General features: G+C 36.5%; 3 protein-coding genes across 5 annotated transcripts; all 3 read right to left on the reverse strand.

The window, feature by feature from the left end:
• Positions 1-1,929: 1,929 nt before the first annotated feature.
• Positions 1,930-20,405, reverse strand: LOC113111515 (homeobox protein Hox-B1b-like). Of its 3 annotated transcripts, none has more exons than XM_026276294.1 (5): positions 20,038-20,405; positions 9,026-9,136; positions 5,374-5,831; positions 2,894-5,158; positions 1,930-2,802 (listed from the first exon to the last, which is right to left on the reverse strand). In XM_026276294.1, the coding sequence occupies exons 4-5, from the start codon at positions 3,486-3,488 to the stop codon at positions 2,468-2,470; spliced, it is 930 nt and encodes a 309-aa protein (XP_026132079.1). In that variant the 5' UTR covers positions 3,489-5,158; positions 5,374-5,831; positions 9,026-9,136; positions 20,038-20,405; the 3' UTR covers positions 1,930-2,467. The 3 variants fall into 3 exon arrangements, with proteins under 3 accessions (XP_026132079.1, XP_026132077.1, XP_026132078.1); XM_026276292.1 differs by having other exon boundaries at positions 2,894-5,163; XM_026276293.1 differs by lacking the exon at positions 20,038-20,405 and adding an exon at positions 12,266-12,416 and having other exon boundaries at positions 2,894-5,163.
• Positions 13,304-15,382, reverse strand: hoxb5b (homeobox B5b). Its single transcript, XM_026276295.1, has 2 exons — positions 14,340-15,382; positions 13,304-13,910 (listed from the first exon to the last, which is right to left on the reverse strand). The coding sequence occupies exons 1-2, from the start codon at positions 14,917-14,919 to the stop codon at positions 13,663-13,665; spliced, it is 828 nt and encodes a 275-aa protein (XP_026132080.1). The 5' UTR covers positions 14,920-15,382; the 3' UTR covers positions 13,304-13,662.
• LOC113111519 (homeobox protein Hox-B6b-like) lies at positions 15,852-20,042 on the reverse strand. The gene is made up of 2 exons (XM_026276299.1): positions 16,960-20,042; positions 15,852-16,585 (listed from the first exon to the last, which is right to left on the reverse strand). The coding sequence occupies exons 1-2, from the start codon at positions 17,378-17,380 to the stop codon at positions 16,332-16,334; spliced, it is 675 nt and encodes a 224-aa protein (XP_026132084.1). The 5' UTR covers positions 17,381-20,042; the 3' UTR covers positions 15,852-16,331.
• Positions 20,406-22,208: the final 1,803 nt, after the last annotated feature.

Here is a 22,208-nt window from a genome sequence, read left to right on the forward strand (position 1 = left end):
GTGTTCAAAACAGTTTGATTTTTCTCAGGATTCTTTAATGAATGGAAAATGTACAAATAGACATCATTTTTAATATTATAAATGTCTTCAGCAATTTATTGCATCCTTGCTGAATTAATATATGAATGTCTTTCAGAAAGAAAAAAAAATCTTACTGATCCCAAACTTTTGAATAGTAGTATATATAAGAATACATTGTCCTTGCGGGCAAATTTAAATCTCTATATATTTTTCCACAAAATGATCAAATCTATCAAGTATATTTTGCCAGCAAAGTCATATGCAATACTGCGGCATCATTTGTCAGAATACAGTGCTTCTTTTTTGAAATATGTGCCAATCTTACCTGATGTAATCTTAAAAACAGCCACTCCACTATTTCACAAAATTACTGACTCTCTGATGACTATTGCTGACTGCCTCTTTCACAGACGCACATTTATTTTCTCTCTCCCTGTCTTTCCGCACATAGCCTATTTCTTTCCTAAATATTGTTTAAGGATGCTATTTTTATCGTCTCCTAATTCTCTGGTAACTGTGGACTGCTCCTCTTGCCCTATATTCTGCAGTGTGAGCCTTTTCTGCAAACTGACAACCTGGTGAAAAACAGCCTCCTCCTCCTCCAGGCTGACTGAACATCTGTCTCTGCAGCACTGTAGCTTTACTGATGCCCACAGATGGGAGAACCAGCAGGAGCCCAGAGCCACACAACCCAAAAGGGCAAGCAACAAACATACTTAATAAATGAAAGTAAACATGTTACATTGTAGCCTTTTCCCCTTCTGGCTGACCAACTAATTTATTTGTATGGATTTTCCAAACAAACTTTCATTTGCATGGTTATTTCAACATTGAGGCTTGTGCCGTTATTTATGAACTTTCATAAATGGAACTAAATATGTTTGGACTGTTTTGGGGTGGATTTAACTAAAACTGGGCATACCACAATGTAGCTTTTTATTCAAGTACTAATTAAACTTATGCCGCTTTTTTGTCATGATTTCACCTTTCTATTTATGTGAAATTGCTTAGTGAAAATTCTCTAAATCTCAATAGCAGTCACCTTATAGCAGGATTTTATTAATTGACTTAAAATGAATTTTATTGTCTATTTATATTAGGCTGGAGTTTCAGTTTGATTTTCAGTTTATTGCAGATAATTGATTTTGGAGAGAGATAACACTCTGCTTGACCTTTGGGAAGACACCCTTCTCATCCCCTGCTGGACAGGCCCATGGCTTTTGTGAATTAATTTAGGCCTGAACTCTGAGTGAACCTGGTCAGTGGAGAGGGTGCTGACAGTGCATGGCTGCTGGGGCAAACACTGTGCAAACCCTACACCCTGGGTAAATATTGGAGCAGTCCATCAGATGATCAGGGAAATGAAACCGGGTTGTCAAGTCCTTGCAAACTTTCTAGAAGAAAGGAAGCAAAATCGAGATGGTATCTATGGCCTAACATTTGTTTCTCTCTCTCCGTAATTGCTCACCTCCTCTTCACTTCCATTCTCAATCTGATTTCCCCCAAAAACATTAAAATGTAATAAAGACAGATTTGCAGTACACTGTTTATGCATAAAGAGGCCATTTTTTTTATTTCCAAATACATTTATATAATCTACAAATGCATTCTCTTATTGATGGCCTTGTCTAAGAAAACACAAATTAGATGCTAAAAGGGTTCTTGTAACTTGGAGTTAGAAAAGGTCTTAACTCCGCTAAAAGTCAAATACATTGTGTACCTGCAGTATCTACGCCAAGTAGAACTGAAACATCGAATCTAGTCAATGAGTGTTATACTGAGCACCAAGGAGTGTTTACATGTTTAGAGAGCCTGTAGGCACAAAAAAGGTGAAAAGGTCATAGGAAGCCACCCGGTGTGTAATGCAACATTCCTCTTGTCAAACTATACAGACTAGAGCAACACTGATTTAAATGAGCTTCATTGTATTGCAACATCTTCTGACAAAGGACACAATCATGCCAACATCATGAAGAGCCTTTTAATTAAAAGAAAATCAATAAATTGATTCAAATCGGATTAAACCCCCAAACATGTTTCAGAAAAAATAAAATGTATTTATTTATCATAACTTCAGAGGACAGATTTTCTAAATACATAAACATGTCAGTCTTTACAAGTCTTTTTTTTTTACTCTTTCAAAAGAGGAATGAATCGGTATAGTGCAAAAAAAAAGATATCAACCTGATGACAAAAAGAAAAAGACAACAAAAAAAACAAAAACTTCCAACCTCTTGCTTTGGACATATACCCTGTTAATGCATTTTGCACCACGAATTCAGTAGCTCTAATGCAGCAAAATTCTTTATTTTGCGCTATATATAAAACACGCATGCATACACTAGCACATATTTAATGCTTTATCTAAGAAAGCAGAATAAGTTAAATAGTTCTCCACAGCACAATGATAAAACATCAGTTCGTTTGCCACAAAGGCAGGTAATCATCAAACAGCAGTGGAAGAGTCTGAGGCAGGCGAAGCACTCGGGGATGAGCTGTTTGAGTTCTCTGCGCTTTGACCAGAAGAGCAAAGAGTCGCACGCTTAATTACCGGCGCCGTTCCTTCCTTCTCGCGCTTCTTCTGTTTCATTCTGCGATTCTGAAACCAAATTTTAACCTGCGTTTCGTTCAGTTCGAGGGTGGCGGCCACTTCTACCCTGCGTGCTCTGGTCAGGTACTTGCTGAAGTGGAACTCCTTCTCAAGTTCGGTGAGCTGCTTGGTGGTGAAATTAGTGCGTATTATATTCTGCTGGCCGTGGATCCCATATTCGTCGACTTTAACTGAAAGAGACGAACCAAAAAACGACAAATTAGAAACCACACACTACGTACATTAAGCTTACAGTAGACACTGTAATTAGCCTCAACTCACCTGTTTTAGGGGGATTTCTCTTGACTTTCATCCAGTCAAACGTTGGCGCTTGTTTGATGTTCGTCTTGGAGTCGCTGTCACTGTCAGGGGAGATGTGGTACTTGCTGAACGAACCATAGCCGTGTGGTGGTTCATGTTCTCCATAGGGATAGGACTGATAGTGGCTTGCAGAGACCGAGCCAGGCCTGCAGTTAGAGTCACTGTATGTTCCAATGTTGGCTCCCATGTTCACGACAGAAAAAGCAGGGGACTGAAGACGCATGTGGTCATCTGCTTGAGTGAGAACGTGTTGATGTCCATAGTCCGAGTGAGGAGGTCGGGTTTGCTTGCCAAAATTGGTTTGTCCAGTTTTCCCCATATCCACGTTGATGTGGTATTGCTGCGAATGAAGTTGTGCATAAGCTGTACCGTGAGTTTCGTGCGTTGCCGGTGTAAAAGTGTTCCCTCCGACTGGCCGTCCCTCGGGAATGTAACTATTTGTACTACTTGTACAAGGACTTGGCAAGTATTCCTGTTCCATAGGAAAACACCCAACCTTCGAACTATAAGTGTTAGCACCACGGTTATAAATCGTATAATCTAAGTAGGAATTCATTGTTGACTGACCAGGCAAAATTGATTAAGCAGGGTCAATATAGGCTGATGTGTGGTCCCAGTGCCCCTACAACCTCTAAGCACTATGTCAAACCACACAAAGTTCTATCCGAGCTCATATCAGTTTAGTGACAGATCATGTGACTAATTTTGCACCAATAGTGGGCGACCTGCGGTAGCACTCTGGGCGTTGCAGGTGTCCATCAAACGATTCGTATTTACATGACAAACACATCAATCGAATCCAGCCATCAGTCTGATAAACTCGCAATGTAGGTCTAATGTGAATTAAAGCAAGCACTGCAGTTCAATAGCAAAGGACAACTGGAGTTGTAAGCTATAAATAAACAGGCCCTAAAAATTCATCATACACAATAACTTACATGACAAACACATCAATCGAATCCAGCCATCAGTCTGATAAACTCGCAATGTAGGTCTAATGTGAATTAAAGCAAGCACTGCAGTTCAATAGCAAAGGACAACTGGAGTTGTAAGCTATAAATAAACAGGCCCTAAAAATTCATCATACACAATAACTTTCACCATTTACTTAAAATAGACTGGTCGGTTTTTTACGTATTTTTTTTCTCTAGAGAGTTTCTTGTGCTATTTTACCAAATCTAAGTTCCTAATTTAACTGGAATTAAAGAACCCCCATACATCAATGGCCTACTGAGACTGGTGTTGTTAGCATAAGCTTATCTCTCTTTCGAGATATAGCCTAGTTGGCCACCCTGCTTTTTAAGATAGTGCTTAGATATAATATTCCATTAAAATAGGCTAAGTTTGTTGGACGCTAAAATATTTTGCTCCTACACAGAGGGAGTTTAGAAAACGTGTTTTGATCCCTAGACTAATTCGACTTTTTAGATAAATCTAAAACCATATATATTTTTTTTAATACAGGTGACACAGGCTACTCCATTCGATAACCTACAGAAAATGATTAATAAGAACTCTAAGTTGTCAGAGATAAACTGATTCGATCATTTCAAATTAACATCGCGAGAAGCAATAGCTAAATAAATGCGCTACAACACGCAAAATGTCCAATTCATGGGAATATTTATGTTCACACAATAATTTGACTGATTTATTAAAAGTAACGTTATTAAATCAATCAAGAAAATTACTATAATGCTAATTTACCTTTAAACATTCGTTTTGGAAATATAACATAAAAGTGGCATTTAATTATTTAAAAAGGGGTAGCCTACTTTATTATTGGCTACGCTCTGGGAACAGAATAGTTTTATGTAAAGAGACAGAGAATGCCATTAATGTATAGCCAACTTGATTGGCATACCCAGATATAGCCTGCTTCTCTTGTCATGCGTTTCACCTGAGGCACCATAGATAAATACATCTATTGAAGCTACACTCAAGGACGGTGGTGGTGAGGGTGGTGAGTTGTTGAGCAGAGATGGTCCAGCTAAGAGAGAAATTCTTTTCAACCAACAGTCTATTTTGTCTCATCCTTCGGTTCTGAAACCAGATTTGTATTTTCTTCTCAGTATAGTCAAGTTTGATTAAACTGGCAATTTCCACAGGTCTCCGCCTGCACAACTCTGCTGAAGTGGAACTTCTCAAGCTCTAGCTGGTGACTTGTATAAAGCAGTACGTGCTCTTTCTGAGGCAGTGAATCCCAGCTGGGATTTCTTGTCGCTCCTGCGCTGTTGAAGAGCATATGAAGTTTCTACATTAGCATAAAATTGGCATCAATAATAGCCTACTTGAATGAATAAGCCTATTCTATTATTCGATTACATATTTTACACATTGATTTTAGCTAACATTTCTTATGCCAGAATTATATTTTGTATCATTATTTAAGTTGATGGTAGCCTATATAATTTAATTTGGATTTCTAAACTGTTACTCACCATGAAGCCGCGCTCCTCTTCGTGGCGTTTGCTTTAATTTTGTCATCCAAGAAAATGGGTTGGTAATACAGTAACAGTAAACTTGTTGATTCTTTCAGTTATCTCCTGTAGTTTGCAGGAAGAACCACTGTACTGTCTTGATTGAGGATGGTGGGATGTTTCTCGTCCCCTTTTTTCCCGTTCTGTAGGCTAATCCATTTCACTGTACAAGTAGGTCTTTTACGGTCGCTGACCCAATATGTTTGGGATGACGAATTTTGTCATTATGTTTAAATGCATAACGACTTTGTTACAAATAATTCCGCGACGTTGTGAGATACATTCTTCTTGTTGTTCGTTATCTGCATTTTCTGGACGGCTTTCATCAGTTATGTCGGTCTTTCTGGGGGTTTTTTATCAAAACTCTGGCCTCTCGTGTCATGTGACAGTGTGGTTCCGGAGGCCCGCTGGAAGATGACCTGCAGGGTCAGAGCAACACGGTGCGAGTCAGAGAACATGAATCCATCATCGCTACTAAAACGAAAAAAGATATGAATAGTGTCTCTTTTGAGTACACACTGCCAAGAATCCAGAATATCTTGCTGTGCTACTGTCAAGAGAGGTTTTCTTCTTCATGATATAAGCTGCATAATATTATTTATAAATAGGCTAGCCAGTGTTATGCAGTGTGAACAAATCACAAACGCAAAAGAAGCTAATGCAATATAAAAATATATTTTAAACAATTTTAGCTGATATTCGGCCATGTTAATTTGACAAAACATAGATACATAGACAAACAAATTGCATTAAAATATAAAACTATTCATTAGAAAAAAATACAATGTCATTTAAATATCGAGAACACATTTTCCTTTTAATTTTATTTTAAGTAGGTTACACCAAGGTAAAACAAATAGAAGTAGTTCTAAACATTTATTGTATCAAAATTGAAAGAGCCATGTATACTTCTTATCCTCGATTTATTTACACACTTTCTTTTTTCTTCTTCTTTTTTTCTATCAAGAAAAGGAAGACTTCTTTCGTCCAGAAAAAAACTACGTTTGGATAAAAAAAAAAAAAAGTTAATCACGAATCAGAGCAAAATAATAATGCTCTTGAATTTTTTCCCCGAATGTAACAATAAAAGATCCACAATAAAATTGTTTAAACAATATAAACTGATATTTACGTGAATTGTTATGGAAAATAATAGCTAAAGCATTTAAAATAATAATGGTGGGTATTTGAAATTACAAACTGCATTTCACTGCATTTTTTTTATCGTAACTGGGATGATAAAAACGAAATTAAATAAGAAAGAGACTAGCTGGAAAAAACAATGGGAAGGGGAGTGTGCAGTGGTACAGAAAGACGCACAAAGCCCAGTGAACTCGTCTTGAACCTTTGCCAAAGTACTAGGGCGATTAATCACCCAGACAGATCCTCTGCCATTCACAAACTGTGAGCTTATTCTTCAGCAGCTTCATTCCGTGGAGAGCTGGAATCAAGTCACAAATCAGAGGGACATTTACTAATAAATATAATTTATGTAAGTGCACAGGCTAATTCACTCTAATCAACAATCTTGAAAAAATAATGATGAATAAACAATAATAATAAAATGCTAATAACAGCCACAGATCGTTGTATATTTTAGCTCTACTCCAAAGTCCTAATGTGTCGTTCAGTATGAGTTATTACTTTTTTTATATGTAGAATATAAATCTAAATATTTAACTCTCCATGATATTACGATAAAAGCGCAAAATAAGCTTACCTATAAGTGATACAAGCCAAAAGGTCGAGTGAAAACTGCAGAAGATCTCGGTACATTTAAAAGATAATGTGACCCAATACTAATCAGACACACTTAAAAAAATTAAATAAAAAAATACACGTCATAACGAAAAAAGAAAGCTATATTAGCCAATACATATTCTTTTTAAACCAACAATATCAGACTGCTGAAAGGAAAACGTCCTCTTCTGGGGTCTTGAATGTAAAAGCTGATGGAGGCAAAGAAGGATGTCTCTTGGAGTTAGCAATCGATATAAATTGAACTGCGAAACAATCAAAAATTAAGCAAGATCAGGATGTTGCTCTGAAGCGGTATTGACTTGTTACAAACGATCAAGAGCGTTTACCACAAACCAAGAATGAAGCATGTGTGCTCTTTTCAATTAAATAGCTTGATAATGTTTTGTGTAAATTGGAAGTTGAAGCATAGCCCTATCATACAGATGTTGGTAGGCTATATGATTTCTATATTACAACATAAGCTCATAGACTTATATACTACACACGATAAAGAGAGAGAGTATGCTATATAGTTATGAAAACTGAAATATCTTCTCTGCAGAAAGATCATGAGTCATGAAAGGTAGGCTACTGTTGCAACCAAATTCACAAGAACCATAAAATGTTTTAGGTGCTTTAATATGTCTTTACTATAAAACTGTAGTAAACGCTTGTAAAGGGGAAGGGGACATCTGTTTCGAATTATTCGTGCATGATATTGTAATTAGTGATGTTGAAGATGAGAGAGTGCCGCTGTCTTGGGACGGTCCTGCGATCAATTCCCCAAAGGTCCAGGAGCCTTTGATCTCTCAAGTTGATCTCTAGTGTTCCATTTCTTTGCTCATGTCACTGTAGCAGGGTTCGTCATAGACGGCCTAAACTGGGAATAGTCACCACCAGACGAACACATCTAGGCCTTAACAATTCAACCTTAATCATTTTACCATATTACAAGTCCTTGACGCAGTGCTGTACTGCCTACAACAATATAATTTAATGTAACGGCCATTTTATTGTATTAATCATCTAACTTATTTATATAGGCGTAGTCTGTTGTTGAACAGCTTTATAAAATATATAAGAGCATAGGCTACACAAAAACCTGCCGGAGGGGGGGGGGGTATTATTTACATACCGTGTCTACATAAGAATAAACGTAGCCTATAGAGGCTAAAGAAATGTCAGATAAAACAGTTTATTCTGTAACATTTTTCGAAGTGAAAAAGGGCCACGAGTTCTGTATATTTGTAACCTAGATGTAATAACATGCTGAATCATGTAGTGTTTTATACAATAATAACTGATTAAGTTTTAATCACAATAGAGCAGTGAAAAAATAATACACATCTTAATTTTGGCCTTTACATGTTTTCTTCGAATCAGAAGACAACACCGTTCCCAGCAACTAGCAACAATAAATATCCACAAGCTTTAATTCTAAAGATAAGCTTACTCACAATGTGTGGTGCTTGTGCGGTTGCTCCTACATTCTCCCTCTGAGGATAGTTTCTTGCGAAGGAAAAGCCCCAAATTTCTCCCAAACTCAAACAAGTTTGCTCGGCGAAAAGCCAGTCTTGACGAATTGGCTGCGTTGCTTTTCTGCTCTGCAGCCTCTTCATTAATTATTTAATGAATCACGTGATATGGCAAATAAGGGATGCGGAACCAGTATCTTTCCACTTATTTCATCCACCTCTTTAGAATTCATCGTAATTTAACTATACTTTTTGTATCAACGAAAGAGTGAAAAAATAATTATGTTTAATTCAAGCAAGTATATCCAGACCGATTCGTTTATGCATTATGTAGTCTAAAAATAAAGGTAGCCTAAATTCAGTTGACATCTGACAGTATTTACTGATGTGAAAATTACCTGTTTCTTGTCATGTTCCTTCTTCTGATTGTCTGCAGGCAGTCCGTTCGATGAATGACACATGGAAAATGAGTACGCAAAGGGACACGTCTTATTGAGATTCACTTGTTGCTAGAAGAATAAAAGAAAGTAAAATCAGCATATAAAACATTAAATAGCACTGCAAAACACAAACGACAGAAACATCACGTTCTCAAATTATTATTATTTGTTATTATTCTTGAATTGTTTGGTTATATCATTTTTCATAAATGTTACTGAGCCTGTGCGTTATGGATTCACTATTTTTATTGCCTGCCTCTGAAAACATGGAAAAATGCAATTTAGATGGTTTTAGATTGCGAAAAAGAAACAAAACAAAAATGGTGAATGAAACTTTTACGTGAATGGTAAATTGGAGTAGCCTAAATTTTGCATGTTGTCGATGGACAGCATTTGTCACTGTATGACATGATGTAGCGCCATCAGGTGTCTAATTTTCAAGACCTTCAAATGTTTAGTTTTTTTTTTTTCAAAGCATGTCTCCAATAATGAGACAGATAGATATATATAGATAGATAGATAGATAGATAGATAGATAGATAGATAGATAGATAGATAGATAGATAGTGAACAAACAACTGCAAAAGTGCGTCCTCAAATCCAGTATGGCGTTGGGTTTATGTCAACTACATACTCCCTAAGACACGAATTTGTGACTATCCATTCACACAAATTCGGATCTACAGGGTATATATAGATGACAGACATCATCGGTATTTCTAAGCTTTGTTAAGAAAACAAACGTTACTTTTAAATGTGAATTCGTGGAAAACAACAACTGTTAGCTACTTGAGCATAGACAGTTAATTTTCATATTTTTTACCCAGTATCACCAGACATCATTGTTCATCATTTCCACTTCAGTTATTTGCTATTTACTTTATACTTCAATATTTCGAATCCAACTTCTTTAGAGCTAGATTATTAAACTGTGCATTATTAAACTATGACCTACCAATAAGATCTATCTTCATTGTATTAATAATAGCTGTCAAAAACAAAAGCAAAGGCTATCCTGCAAATCTTATCAATTGCTTAGGATGAAATCCTTAGATTATGTAAAGAGATAAACATGCCTCACTGTTTTGCACAAACGGTGGTCCCCGTCTTGTTTCACGTTGTCTCTACATTTTATTTGCCTCCAGTAAACATACTTTTACATTGTAAATCCATTTGTAAAATTTTACTTATTGAGCATATGGCTTTTTTCTTTCGGGCTTTCATTTCGTGTGTGTCTGCAGAACCAACCTTCCAACAGCTTCACTGGACACATCACACAAGCTTTTGGGCGCACAACGATCGATTAAAAATGAAAAATTCGAGATAACCTTAAGCGAAATATCGTTTATCAACTTCATTAGGCATCCTGCTGCTGCACATTTCGATTAGTGCTTCCTGAACGTGGGATCGCACTACTATCGAGTACAAACAGACCTCTGAAACAGACCACTAATTAAATATTCACCCAGAATCCCTTTTTTAATCAGTTTAATTAAAAATAATTTAAAAATCTATGTTTTTTAAATGGCAAAATTAGCAGCAAGGTTATTTGCATGGTAATTTATAAATTTGTATTTATAGCCTACATTATTTTCGAACAAAAATATCATTTGAAATAGGCTACATCATAGGATAATTTTATATCTGAGATTTCAGTCAATGCTTTTAATTGTAATTTTTGTTTTGCCATTGCAACAAAAGCTGAGAATGGTGCCAGCAATCACAGAACTGACCTCAGCATGAACTCAAGATTCTTTATCATGCCACGCACAGTCGCTGTATGGTTTCTTTTTTATATATTCTAATAATAGCGTTGATATTTGAACATTTCCACTATTAGTATTTATACCATGCTGTTGGGTTCTCACTAGTTCTCATGGCTATTTTATGAATATACCCTTCCCCGTAGTTTATTTAATAGGCTGTTTTAACAATACTGTTAAGACTTGGATCACAAACCAATCTCAAGAAACGAAAACAAATATAAACATTTTGAAATGCGACTCTAAAAAAGATATCACATTTTGCGTCTTTTTCACACGGAATTTTGGTTTAATGAAAAAACCCCGAGGCATCTGAATGTCCAGCTCGCAGAATGAGAAAGAACAGATCTGGGGCTCGGTGTGAGGCGGGCCCTGCTGGTGATGAGGCGACATTACATTAATCTAACTAGCCAAAAAATTATACGTTCACATACGGCGTTTTATTTATGATTCATCCAGAATGGTATTCATAACAGAATTTTTTAAATAATCTATTTTTAGCTTTGCGTCGACTAATCAATTGACTTGTTCATACAAATTTTCTTATAAAGTCTCTCCCTTCCAAAAATGTCGTACAAAAATGTCTTTAGGAGAATTAGACAGTACTGACTGTTCAGCAAAATTTTGTATTTTTTAAGACCTGCGTAGGATCACCAGCTAGTCGGTTTGGCATGCATCCTGTGCTTCTATGGGAAGGCATGTGTGCCACTCTCGTCTCCTGACCTCGGAGTGATCCCTTCCCAATGAATAATTGATGAGAACAGCGCCCAGATTACCCCTATCAATATGCAAAACACATTATAGGGGTAAAATGGGACTTTAATAGTTATGAATCGAGGAACCGTTTCTATCACGAGCAAACTGTAGTTACATCTTTAAATCAACCTTCTTCTTATTTCTTTTTCTTTTTTTACAAAAATACAAACCAAATTCTCTTATCTCCAAAGTGTTACACTTATCCAGACAAGTCCAGACATACACTAGTCTAATAGGCAAACACATCAAAGTGGGTAGAACAAAAATGATCTATAATTTTTCAGATTGCTTGATTGATAATCCTACACAATTTACCATGTAATACCAACACCTCTCTGTCTGTATTATTTAGCCAGAGAAAATGCTATTCTTAATTATTGTGCATGTGCTGTGATAATATATTAATTTTAATGTAAACCCAATTAAGCAGGTATTCATGAAAGTATAAGGACATCAAAAAAATTTGCTTCGCAAATACAAAATTCAAACGGGCCAACATTGCAAACATATGCAGCAAAACATGTTTTCTGTTTTTGACCAAGTAAAATTGATTATTGAATAATAGGCTACGCAAATCTAACAAGTCTGCATTGTCTGACACTTACACAAATTTGAACGAAATTGTTTCTTTTGAAAACAGTAAATTAAATGACGATCTGTAGCCAAGGAAGATACTTACTTGAGAACTACAGAGAAGACTTCTTATCGTAACACATCCAGCAGAATAGTATATGGAAATGATTGTTGACAGCCAAGTCAGCATGGGCTATTACGACTGTCCAGTTTGAGAAGACCCCGCATGCATGCTGCCCACAACCTTTAGAATCCCACTGAAGCAGTTAAACAGTCAGTTACATTCAAGAATGTGAATTATGTAGCACATTGTCAACCCCCCTAAAACCATAAAGCTAAGTTTATGGACCTCACGTGACTTTTTTAGAGCTACCAAGAGCTACGTGTTGTTGTTATGGACTGCACTTCAGAAGAAAATAGTCGGGGTAGATGATTTGTATGTTGTTTCATACAAATAATGCTGATTGTTAAAATAACCTGTAAAGCTATCGTTCTGTTCATCCGCTTTGAGCACTGCGAGGTGAGTTGAGGGGTTGAGTTATTGTTGTGATGTGACACACAAGAGCTGAGTTTGAATATTGCCATATTATAACCCATTCCAAGATGCAAAATTTCCTCGCAGAGCACAGCAAACAACTGAATAGACTATTTTTTTTTATTAGTCATATGCATAAAAAAAAACATTAACACCAATAGCTTTCATTTAAGAGCAAAATATTTATTTAAAGTGTAAAATACTGGTGGGTAAAATGAGAACAACGTTGGGATCACTAACCAAACAGGCCTACACACAAACAGAGACTTTCAGGTATGACTGAGAGAAAACTTTATTTTTCTTTTGGATCAACTCATTTTCAGTTTAGACACAAATACAAAAACATGTCAATGACAAAACATTTTTCTCCAACTTTTAACACAGAACGTCCATAACTCACGTTGTGCACTACAAATAACATATTGGTCACTACTGTATAAAGACATTGTTCATAGGACATCTCACGAGCCCAAAGTAATCTTGTGCTGCAGCCTAAGAACAACAATTGTAAATGCGAAAATATTATTTTTCTCGCAGGTATCATACGAGAAATCAAAAAAGCCCGGCACATAACAAGAATATAGCATGTTGCGTGAATAATACATGACGTTTCAATACAAGTTCAAGGATACAACAAAAGTTTCTCTTTTTTTTACACTATCACTTATAGGATAGTTAGGTAGTGCGAGTTGTACTGTACATAATTCTTGTAGCAGATCTAGAATACGTTGCACGAATAGCTCACATGGGAACATGCTTTCCTCCACGAATGTATAAATTGACACACTTGACATTCACACTCATTTTATGGCAATTGTAACTAGTTTAGCATATGTGATAACAATATTCAAAAGCTGACAATTCTGAGTTGCACGGGGGAATCACACGTCGTCCGGCGATATCAAGAAGCTGAAAGGTGCAGCGCTGTAACAGTAGTCGAATTTTCCAAATATTGTGACGTGATTTGATCAATTTTGAAATGCGCTCCCCGCTGTAGCGAGACTCATACTTTTCAGTTTATTGTCCTTCTTCCATTTCATCCTGCGATTTTGGAACCATATTTTAATTTGCCTCTCTGAGAGACAGAGAGCGTGCGCTATCTCTATTCTCCTCCTGCGCGTGAGATATCTATTGAAATGGAACTCTTTCTCCAGCTCGAGCGTCTGGTAGCGAGTGTAAGCTGTTCGAGCCCGTTTTCCATCAGGTCCAGTCATATCTGGCATAAGCAAGGGCAGAGAGATAATAAGCAAACATCACCAAGCCATCAAACGGAAATGGATTTAAATGTCCGTTACATTTTGGATGTTGGACTGCTGGCTGATTCTAGACTATAGGCTACGTGCAGTTTAGGCTACCATTTCATTTTATGGCTTTACTGCTGCACAATAATTCAACATGCAGTCACCTCCCAGAGAGTGGTTATTCTCAATTTAACCTGTACTTAGGTGAAACTAATGGTCCGTCTAAGCATTACTATTTTTGTAAGACAAACATTAGTAGGCTACTAAACGAATATGAAAATCTGAAGGGTAAAACATGCATTTAAATCACGCATAACCTAAACTTAGCCTACTTCATGAACTGTTATCATCAAAATAATTTCATTTTATCATGCATAAATAAGACATAATAGAGATGTGCATACCATGACTAATGTGCAGCTTCCTCATCCAAGGGAATATCTGTGGACTTTGACCGTCGATAGGTGTTGTTGTCGAGCTCGCCACAGATTCTTGCTTCTGCGTACGTGTGTTGGTGGTGGTCTGTGCTCCATCCTCGGTCTCGGACGAGACATTGGTCTCGTCTGTGTCCGCAAAATGTGTGCTGTTGCTGCTGGTGAGATTGTTGCTGTTGAGTCTGTTGTTGCCGGTTGGTGTGCTCTGATCAGATGGAGGAGAGGAACCCTTCAATTCCAGAGATTCGCTGGTGGCACAAGACAGGGGATCTGGAGACGAGAGCGAGCAGCTCGACTGTCTGTACCGGGTCTCCTGACCCGGATTTTGGAAAGCGCGAGAATTATCTTCAACTGCTCCGAAATGGCCATTGTTGGGACGATTTACACTAAGGTCTATTCCATTGTAGTTGTAACCGAAAGACCCGGAATGCATGCTGGTGGAGTCCCTGTAAGAAGCGTTCATAGCGCCGTTAGTACCATAATTTAGTAACTGATAGTCAGAGCCATTTGGATAGCGCCCTGAGAACGAGTTTAGAAAATAAGAGCTCATTTGGATGTTTTAAAATGTCTTGACTTGTAGATCTTGGTCGTTAAAATCCAGCGCCGCACAATTTATGATGTAATAATGAATTATAGCAATGCACTGTACTTCGTTTTTGCCATGTATGCGGCCAAATATGGGAAAGCGTTAGGGCATCACGTGCCTTTGTTGACCAGTCGTAAATTCTCTCTGATGACTTCAAGAGGTAATTCATGCTCTATGGTTACAAATGATGACGAAATGATGATCGTTAGGTTCAACTCAATGGTGCCTCCCCATCGCGCGCAACATCCCACGTTAGCGGAGGGCGTCACCTACTGGGAGAACTGTAAAATGACCAAACACCTGCACATTTCGTGAAGCCTTTTTACTGCATACATTTGTAACACTGTGCTTTTTCTGCATATAACTAGGTAGCATTTACAAACAAATTTACGAAAAATTAAAGCAAAGTGTGAATATTTCAAGTCGTGCGTAAATTGATTAAGACTCGCAGAGCAGACCTGAGTGCTTCAGCGACTTTATGCTGTCATTCAGTGATATGAATGTATCTTACTTAACATAGGTTAGTCAACCTCGTTTTAATCGCCAAACCCAAATGTAGATTTAGAAGGGGTAAAAAAAAACATGGATAAAAAAATATAGGTTACAATTGGCGAGATTCTTATATCAAACTGGCCCGTTTTACCTGCAAAGCTAGCTCCACAGAGCAGTGAAGAGATGGAAATTAAAATATATATATTTTTATATTATAGGCTATAGCAGATGTCTATCAGATAAAATATATGTTATATCTTGAAGAGTGCCTTACACCAACGCATAAGGCTGATAAAAAATGTCTCTGGCTCATTATATCAGATGCCCATGCACACAAAGACAAATAAACCACATTTTTTTGTTAAACAATCATTTTATTGAAAAAATGACATTGCTAACAAAGTATGATAACGTATAATTATTAGTGCATTCACATACACATACACAAAAGTGACGACCCAATAAATTAAGCATCAAAATGTCCCATTTTCCTCTTTTGAACACACAACGGACTGAAATACATCACCAAGTGTAAGACCTTTAATCCCAAAGTTTTCAACTTTGCACTTGTTTTCTTTCAAATTATAGACATTAGAATGTTCAAACAGCGAGAAAACATTTGTTTTCTTAGTTTAAATAGGCCAAAAAAAAAACGCAAAATATATAACAGTAGTAAAGCACCTCCCATATATATTTTACCATCTTTACAGAGGTCTGTTTTAATGAAAAAGAAAGTCTTCTCTTGAAGCTTTTTTATGTCAACATAAAACTTATTAGGTAGTTTTTTTTTTTTGTTGGACAAACCAGTACTTATTAATTAAAACTACAGGCTACATGTTATATACAATGTTTCTAGTGCTTCGTCACAAGCTCCTTTTTAACATTTATCCCGCCTTTTCGCCATCCTCTTCTTCGCTGACCTTTACGGGGTTCAGCACTTTGTTCTCCTTTTTCCATTTCATTCTACGGTTCTGGAACCATATCTTTATCTGTCGTTCCGTCAAACACAGAGCGTGCGATATTTCAATTCTTCGTCTTCTGGTCAAATATCTGTTAAAGTGGAACTCCTTTTCCAGTTCAAGAGTCTGAAACCGAGTGTAGGTTTGACGACCCCTGCGGCCAGTGCTGCCAGGCATTCCTGTCAAAAAGTGAGAAAAAGACACACTAGATGAACATCCAGTAGCCTATATATAAACAGGCCAACGTAAATAATAAAAGAACATTGCTACAATTGTCCCTATTATCGTTATTAAGACAAATGTTATTACTACAGTAACATATTTGACATCTGAAATTTAATCAAATTATGAAATCAAAAGGGTGAAATGTTTTAAGAAATTCTATTAAAGATCATCGATAAACGTCAATGAGTGGAGTTTATTTTAGTCTGATAGCCTATCTAATAAAAACGTGGAAGAGTTTACGCATCGGGTTTCTTAAAGTTGCCTATAATGTAAATTGCGCCTCTACTTCTAGGACATACAGAACTGCGAAATTGCAAACGTGCCTTACCATTACACGAGTTCATCCTCTGCATCCACGGGTAAACCGTTGTACACGGTTTGTCTTCATTGTTAAAATATCTCTCTGCACCCTGTTCAGTGCAGTCCGTCTTGCACTGGTCTTGGGTTAGGACCAGCGGGTCTTCCAGACCTCCGATAGCGCACGAGCGCTCCGCGGGTCGGTAAATGTTGGGTGTTGTGTAGTCACAAGCACTGGTGGATCCGCTTCTCCCAAAAACGCCCCCAGCTTGCTGGTAATACGAGGAGGTGTAAACCTTGTCCTGGACATTGGTAGCTCCGAACGTAGCGCTTGGATAATGTCTTAAAGGATCTGTATATCCAGAGGAATAGAGCGGTATCTGACCCAAGAAAGACTCCTGTCCTCCGGGTAGAGACACGGGAAAAGTTGAGTTGACGAAATAGGAACTCATGGGGTGGCCAGTGTTATTGTCCGAGTGTTATGATTTGTTGTGTTTTATAGTCCAAGTGGTTTTTGCCATTACTTTATCTGAGATTTGGTTTTAGCCGAAGGGGGGTGGCGAGGTGCCAATCTGAGACCGCGGGGAAACAGACCAGCTGATCAGAGCCAGACCAATCCTGAGCACTTCTGACTACAGGAGAACGTGTGAGGTGGGGGCCCTCTTGTTGCACAGAATGGAATCCCCAGAGCACATCAAAACACTCAGACGCAAGTGTTTTTCACCGTTTTCCGAAAGAAAGGAAAATAGGAAAATAATGCAACAATATCAATAAAAAATTTTAATAGGAGTATGAAGTTAATAATTAATTTCCCTCCACATTTGCAATTTTTTTCTCAATCAAAATATGATACAAACCTCATTTTCAAATGCACGTCATTTTCATTCTGTCTTTGTCTTCATTCAAAAATGTCCATTGCTGACAATTTGTAAAATCTGTACGACACATGGCTCAATTAATGTGCACAAGAGAATATTAGAGACGAACAGACGGAGTTTTTCTCTCCAAAACGAACTTTTACTGACCTTAACCCTCTTTATATATTAAATAATATAATACTATTCCGTTGTTGTTGAGACCTTAAGTGCATTCTCTGACTAAATAATTACATTTGGACTATTGCAATACGCTAATTTAAAAAGTCTTCAAAACTTGCATATTATGAATAGGCCCTGAAAACCACTCTAAACAATTAAAACTATATATATAAGTTTACCGTACCCTACTAAATGTCTTTCACTCTCTTTAAATACAGTGCAATTTTTCTCCAGAGACAGACTATTTAGTGAAATCACCATGAATACCTGCTTCAGCAATACATTGGCACAATGGACATAAAAAAGTATTTTTTTCTATTTCAATAAAAACTAATGCATGAATGGTAAATATGTAGAAGATAAAAACAAACTCAACATTAATTCAATATTAATACAAAGCCAACAACAACGCCATCACTAATATTTTAAACTCAGCCCGGGCCATGTTGTTTTTGTTGCCCCCTTTCTTGAAATAGACAACGTCAAAGTTATATAGCCTAATGCAATTATAAAATGGACTTTTATTTGAAAAATGTAACGTCTAGTGTCAATTAAATAGGCATACCAAATTAATAAAACCAAATAAATTAAACTTAAATATTTAAGTAGCCTATTAAGTTAAGCCTTTAGTTAAGACAAAATGAAACCTTTCAGAAAAAGCTAACCATTAATCACCATTCTGTTTTGTAAATTAATAAAAATTGATCTGCTATTGAATATCGATAGGCTGCAGCTACGCAAGTAGTCTACACGATGGTTATTGTTGTGAGTTTACCCCTTGGGTCATCCTCATATACTTAACACAGCGATTCTTTCGTCGTCATAATAATAATAATAATAATAATAATAATAATAATAATACATGTCTGATTAAATAAATATGTATGATTTTAGTTTTTCCTATACTACTCTCCTAAATGAATACACAACAGCCTGTTCCTTCTTTCCGCTTTATATTGTGTATTAGTTATGTTGAAAAAGAAAGAAAGAAAGAAAGAAAGAAAGAAAGAAAGAAAGAAAGAAAGAAAGAAAGAAAGAAAGGACTGTTTAAAAGGACATCATACAGTTTCAGTGCAAGGTCAAAAAGAGCAGAGAAAAAAAAATTACCATAAAAAATTACACCCAAAGCATTAAGCATTCACAGACTTGCATTTGTCGATTACTTGCTCATTGTAGACACACTCTGGCTGAACGCAGTATCTAGGGATGCTAGAGGTCTTTGGGTTTAGTCAGATCGCATGCAGAGAACGCCCAAACTCAGAATTTCTCCACAGTTACCAAATCTCGTCACTAGATGACATCACAGAGCAAGAATAGGGAAAAGGTGTGCTTCTTCAGGGATACACCACCAGAAAAACATCCCATTTTATTGTAATTCCACATTAATCATTATTTTGGTTATTGAGACTCGGAATGACCAAATTAGGCAATCTAAAAATAAATTAAATTGATGCTTTAGAGGCACAAACATACACAAAAATGTTAAAAACATAAACCCATCATTGATAAACGGAAAATACACGGGCTAAAGCAAATTTCAAGAAACATTATCTAAAAAACACCAAATTACTATGGGCAGAAATAACAACATTTTCAATAAAAAAAAAATCCCTTAAAAATGCAGAATGCATGTTCTGTAACAGATTACAGAGATGAGGCATGCCTTTGCTAATCAGAAACTCAGTAATGCTGATTTGTTCATTCAAAGTTGATGTAAATCTCAAATAATCATCTGAATGCAGCGGCCATCTTGTAACTCTGTAAATAATACTCCCAGTCAACCATATATTTTCCCGAATTTTCATTGTCAACAAACAATTAGGCCTAGCATTTTTGCGTTACACATCATTGTCGATCGTTTTATACCATCGTACGACCCGTTAAACCTTCCTTCTACGTTGATGCCAGTTCTTATCTACTTGACTAATCTAACTTTAATCTGTTTGTATTGTTATACGAACGCCATGCTCAAGAAAATATTATTGTGAAAGTAAATCTGTTTGCAGCGGTTTGCAACGAGACATCGCTGGAAGAAGTAGAGAAGCTACAGAAGCCTATAGGTCCAGTCCTACCTTTTCCTTTCCCGTCCATCACCGCTTCACTGGGATGATCCAAAACAATCACGCAGGTTCGTCGATTAACCAGGATCTCGCGTCGTATTATGGGATGTACTGGTGAGACATTCAGAGCTAAAACTTGAAAAATTAGAGAAGAATGAACTAAGGTCCTCAGTGAATTTTGACCCTTGCACTCTTAGCTGATGTGAAAATCTGAAGACGCTTCGTCCTAGCGTGACACCGAGCTTTCCATCCATGTTAACGCACAACCTTCGCCCAGCTCAGGAGAACTTCTCTTCCCCTCTGCTTTAACAAAACGTAAAAAATGTAAAGGACAGAGGTGCTACTGACTGCGCCCTTACCAAAAGAATGCTGCATTATAGCCACTTGGGAAATCATAAAAAGTTCATGTTCACAGAGAGCTGCTCACGTGACCTCTGTCAGCCAATCCAATGGCAGAACCACACATAAAGTTCTATCACAAAGTTGTAAATTTTCATAAACAGCTGTGAGTTTATTGCTTTGCTTCAGCAGGAACTCGGTCGCCGCCATCTTTATTCGTTAAGAGAGAAAAAAGCACGACATTACTTCATTAACAACCACAGAAATATAGGCTATTTTTTACTCAAATAAGAAGATATTATAGGCTAGCCTACAGGAATTTTAGATTTCGATTTTAGACATATTTCTTAGTCAATCTGTACAACGGATTTGAAATGTTTAATTAAACACATTTAAATGTGTAATAGGCTATATAAAAACGAACCATTTACAGAAATAGCGGTTCTTTTAACCAGTTTGTGGCTAATACTGAAATAAACCAATTACCCTAATATAAAAGAGCACCATTCCCATTTTCTCAATGGTTTGCGTTGTTTTGTAAGGTGACTTTAAGAGAAGAATAGACAAATGGAACGTGAAAGCTTTTTACAGCACTAAACATGCGTGGAGGAAAGAATTGCTTCCTGTATCTACGAACAAACACTTATTTCCGACATTTATTGGGGCAATAAAACAGTATAACCCAAAAGTGACCGAGCATGGTCTGTGGGTTCTCCCCTCGAGAAGGAAATGCTCTTGAAGCTCACCAGTGAATGTTGTCCAGAAAGGCCCTAAAAGCAGCACACGAGGTATACATTCAGAATTATTTTTATTTCTTAACAGCTTAGTTAACATGTTTTATACTAACTAAATTAAAATAGAGTGTAGCCTACGTCGCACTCCCTCTTCGGTTACATTTTAATTCGTTTTTATTGGGATAGTCTACAACTAAACATACGTTTAATTAGAAAGCTATACGGTTTTGTTTAATAGACGGCTACTCGTAAATGTAGGCTATATAACCCAGCGTATTATTATTATTATTATTATTAATAATTAGTAATGCATTGTCCATTTAATGTAACAAACGACGAACTGCAAAGTATTTTTTCGTTATTATCTAATTAAAATTTAAATTAATCTAGTTATCATAAGCATCTCTATTTTATGTTTGAAAATGAGTGATTTCTTAGTCTTTAGCTTGCCTTAAACAAATAAGAGAAAATTAAAATCAGATGGAATACATTTATATGAATTTACTTGTATGGAATATACATATAGCTTAATAAAACGACGGATTCATAAACTATTTTATATTTACTCCTATTCGTTAGCTGTATACTTTAAATAGAAATATATTTTATTACAAAATATATATGTAAAATCATTTTTTTATATATATTATAGCTATAGCCTTTCAAGAGTATTGTCGTCATTTATAGCATTCAAATAAAATTAAACACGTAAATTAGAGTCCGCTATCTGCCCACAAAAGTTTAAATGAAAGGTCTAGCTATAGGCCTATAATAGGTTTGGAATTTGATTTCGATTTTCCATTAATTTAGGATTACTTCACAACTATAAAGAGAGTTGTTCACACGAGATTGTTTTGTATTATGATCTATTCTAGATAATCTCAGAAATGTGGGAAAAAAATACTTTTCGTATTAGATGAAAACGTCAGACAGATAGAATTTGGAATGGTGCAGTTTTTGAAAATTCCATAAACAATGTGTCGTGCTATTTAGGATTGTCTGAGCCCACGCCTAGCCTAAAGAAAATGCTAACTTCTTCATAGCAGGCCTCAATGTCCGTTTTATTATTTTTCTTAAAAACTAAATAAAAAAATTAATACTTTTAAAAAT

Source organism: Carassius auratus, chromosome 12 (assembly GCF_003368295.1).
Source record: "Carassius auratus strain Wakin chromosome 12, ASM336829v1, whole genome shotgun sequence".
NCBI classification, from domain to species: Eukaryota; Metazoa; Chordata; class Actinopteri; order Cypriniformes; family Cyprinidae; genus Carassius; species Carassius auratus.